Source organism: Salvia splendens, chromosome 20 (genome assembly GCF_004379255.2).
Source record: "Salvia splendens isolate huo1 chromosome 20, SspV2, whole genome shotgun sequence".
NCBI lineage: Eukaryota > Viridiplantae > Streptophyta > Magnoliopsida > Lamiales > Lamiaceae > Salvia > Salvia splendens.
In genome coordinates, this window is record NC_056051.1 from 15,939,526 (window position 1) to 15,943,552 (window position 4,027).

Consider the following 4,027-nt stretch of genomic DNA (forward strand, 5'->3'; position numbering starts at 1 on the left):
TCTCCGAAGAGTTTTTATAGTTTGAAACTTTGTTTATTACTCATGGAATAAAATTCCAACAACGCAGTTTTCTGAATAATAAATTCCTTTTTCAAACACCTCTTGGGGATAAAATCATACCACAATGGGCATGCGAATTCTATGAAATAATATTCTAATATTTTCATGTTATTCAATTTCTACCACCCAGAATACCATGATTGAGTTGCGAAAAACTCTCACATATTGATAAGTCAAAATGACGTCTCATTAAATAAACAATATTAATATTATTTGCACAGACTAAGAAATACTAAAATTTTCGATGTATATTCTTTTAGTAGATAGCAATAAAGAATATATTTCGGGTTGATCCTTTTAGTGCTTTACCACACCAGTGTTACTAATCTCTTCTTAAGTAAGAGAATTATCACAAACGCTGCAACCATACCAATAGGCAGCCAAGACCTATCTAGGTTGTGAACTGGTTTTCTTCTTACTAAATCCGGTCAAGTCTCCTACTAGAGAACCCATGAGAATTCATCAGAATCCCTACATTAACCTTCTTAGTAAGAAGCCTTAGACTTGTTTATTTATATTTCAATAAATAAATCATTATATTATATTATTTATTCTCATAATTAGGTAAACAAGTGGACGTAGCGTTTCTCGTATACATGCACAAGCTGACTGTACACAAGCATGTACGCTCAAAGCATCTTTTAGTATACAAACTCCAGCATGTATTACAGTCCAAAGCCTTTGTCTTAGCGGCAAGGAGCTTAGACATTATTGTATGAGGTGCCGAGTTCGAGCCCTCTTGATATCAGTTATAATTTCTTCATTCATATAGGAGTTTATTTAAAAAAAATAACTACAAATTAAAAAAAAAACCCTCTAGCATGTATTACATAACCTATTATGTTACTCCCTCCATCTATTTTATTATAAAACTAATATAGTACTCCCCCGTCCCGGCCTAAGCGAGACGGTTCTATTTTGGCACAAGAATTTAGGTAGTGGTGTTTGGTGAATTAAATTATTTCTATTTTGACACAAGAATTTAGGTAGTGGTGTTTGGTGAATTAAATTATTAATAGTAAAGTAAGAGAGAGAGTAAAGTAAGAAAGAGAAAGAGAAAATGTAAGAGAGAGGATAAAGTAAGAAAGATAAAACTAATATAGTACTCCCCCCGTCCCCGCCTAAGCGAGACTTTTCTATTTTGGCACAAGAATTTAGGCCCGTCCCGGCCTAAGCGAGACGGTTCTATTTTGGCACAAGAATTTAGGTAGTAGTGTTTGGTGAATTAAATTATTAATAGTAAAGTAAGAGAGAGAGTAAAGTAAGAAAGAGAAAGAGAAAATGTAAGAGAGATGATAAAGTAAGAAAGATAAAACTAATATAGTACTCCCCCCCGTCCCGGCCTAAGCGAGACGGTTCTATTTTAGCACAAGAATTTAGGTAATAGTGTTTGGTGAATTAAATTATTAATAGTAAAGTAAGAGAGAGAGTAAAGTAAGAAAGAGAAAGAGAGAATAAAGTAAGAGAGAGGATAAAGTAAGAAAGAGAAAGAGAGAGGATAAAGTAAGAGAGATGATAAAGTAGGAGAGGTAAGAGGATAAAGTAGAAGAGATGAGTGAGTTGACTAGTACCAAAAAAAGAAAACGTCTCACTTAGGTTGGGACGTACCAAAAAGGAAAACGTCTCACTTAGGTTGGGATGGAGGGAGTATATATATATAAGTGAGACTCATATTCCACTAATTTATTCAATCCACTTTTCTTTATATTTTTTAAAACTCGTGTCATAACTAAATAGGATTCTTATTTGGGAAAGGGGGAGTAAAAAAGCAAATGATACTAACCAAGTATGGTTATCTCAAATCCATTTTTCTATCGATATACATTAGTGTCACCTAGTCGAAAATAGCTTCAACTATGAAATAATAAACAAAGAAGATAAATACATTTTACATATATAACTCTTGTGAATTAGAACTAACAAACCCGAATTGCAGTCACTCTTAGTGACAAGAATCATTGCACGATATGCTATGCTACATGAATTTTCGATAACAAAATTAATCGAATATATATACCTAAAGTTTCAAACATGAGAAACTTTAAAACAAGCCGTAAATAATTCCAACGCCCTACACTCAGTCTCTACTGATGCATCGGGGCTAAATTCCATAAATGGACGTTATGGGGAAAGTTATCCGCCATTTGTACCCGGAAAAAAAACATTTCCCATCATGGGAAAGACGCAATAGCCTCTCGCGTGTTTAGTAAAAACGCATTAGCCTCTCGCGTGTTTCATTTAAACACGCGACTCCCTCTCGACGCGAAAATCGGCGAAATCAGCCTCCACCCGACGAAAATCGGAGTTAATCCAACACCTAGCTGCTCTCATTCCTCCTTTAAGTGTTGTTAGGTAAGTTTTTACCCTTAACTTCAGTTTTTGTTGGTTATAGATTAGGGTTCATGATTTCGAATTTTTGGTTGAATTGTGATGAATTTGTTGAATTATTGAAATTGGTGTCGAATTTTTGTTGAATTATTGAAATTGGTTTCAAATATTTGGTGTTGGGATGAATTAATTGTGATGAATTTGTGAATTATTGAAATTGGTGGCAATTTTTTGTTGAATTATTGAAATTGGTTTCGAATGCTTGGTATTGGGATGAATTTGTGATGAATGTTGTGTTTAATTATGATGAATTTGTGAATTATTGAAATTGGTGGCAAATTTTTGTTGAATTATTGAAATTGGTTTCGAATGTTTGGTGTTGTGTTGAATTGTGAATATTAGGATGTCGCGATATGGACCAGAAGATCCTTCAGTATTGCATTATCAGCACAGTCATATATCTCGCAAGGCGTGGGCAGGCGAGGAAACAACTCCTTTCAATATTCGGCACTTTGAGGGCCATTTTTGGGAAATAGATAATCATCACAGATGAGTGATTGATTATGTATGCAGTTTTGGTTTCGGTGGTGTTTTTTACTGCGGGAAGGCTCTAGATGTAGATCATTCTTTGATCACAGCTTTGGTCGAACGTTGGAGGCCAGAGACACATACATTCCATCTTCCTGTAGGGGAAACTACTATTACATTGCAGGACGTGCAAGTATTATGGGCTCTACGTGTAGATGGAGTACCCTTTACAGGAAGTGATTATTGTGACTCTGGGTGGAGGAGTTTATGTGAAGAACTATTGGGCTTTTATCCCGTTCAAAGCGAGATGAAGGAAAACGGCATCTTGGCCTCGGCTCTAATACATAGGATGGTGATTGAACCGTTACAAGATGGCCTGGAAGACGAAGCCTACATTCAACGGGCACGTATGATTGTGCTTGTGCTATTGGGAGGGTTGATATTACCCGACGGCTCAGGGTGTAAGATACCTCTCATGTGGTTGACCCAACTTCGAGATGTAGAGGCTGCCTCTCTGATTAGTTGGGCGAGTGCTGCACTTGCTACATTATACCATAATCTTTGTGAGGCGTCCATGGGCAAAAGGAAAGACATTGGAGGTCCGACAGTGCTCCTACAGCTGTGGGTGTGGGAAAGAATGCCCACTTTGAGACCGGATTTTGTGATGACACGTATACATCCAGACTCCTGCCTCGAGATGAACAACAGTTGGAGATCTGTGACGTACATGGTTTGTTGGGCTATTGTCGAAGCACATGAGCCTGAGCGTGTTGTTAGACAATTTGGAGGCACGCCCTTTATCCCGGAATTGCGTGATTGGGGTTTCAATGAAAATCATTTCAAAACCAATCGTCGTGGAAAAGCTAAGACGAACTGGGCTGTGCAGAACAAGGCCTGTATCCAACATTGGGGGAGAAGGTCGGAGTTCGTGTCTAATCACTACATGGAGCCTCTTGCAGACCACGTGCAGGTGATGAAAACTCGACTATACATGGAGTGGTATTTTAAAATTACCATTACATATATCACACAGCGGGGTAGGCTTCCAGAAGTAGGGATGAACACTGTTGCATCATCATCTACACTCCAAGTAAGTATTGTATTTTTATAG

General features: G+C 37.3%; 1 protein-coding gene across 1 annotated transcript; it reads left to right on the plus strand.

Annotated features, from left to right (window-relative positions):
- The first annotated feature begins 3,223 nt into the window (after window positions 1-3,223).
- On the plus strand, window positions 3,224-4,027 carry LOC121781546 (serine/threonine-protein phosphatase 7 long form homolog). Its single transcript, XM_042179271.1, has one exon. The coding sequence runs from the start codon at window positions 3,224-3,226 to the stop codon at window positions 4,025-4,027; it is 804 nt and encodes a 267-aa protein (XP_042035205.1).

Coding starts and splice junctions, on each gene's coding strand:
- LOC121781546 (XM_042179271.1), top strand. CDS start 3,224: ATGAAGGAAAACGGCATCTTGGCCTCGGCTCTAATACATAGGATGGTG.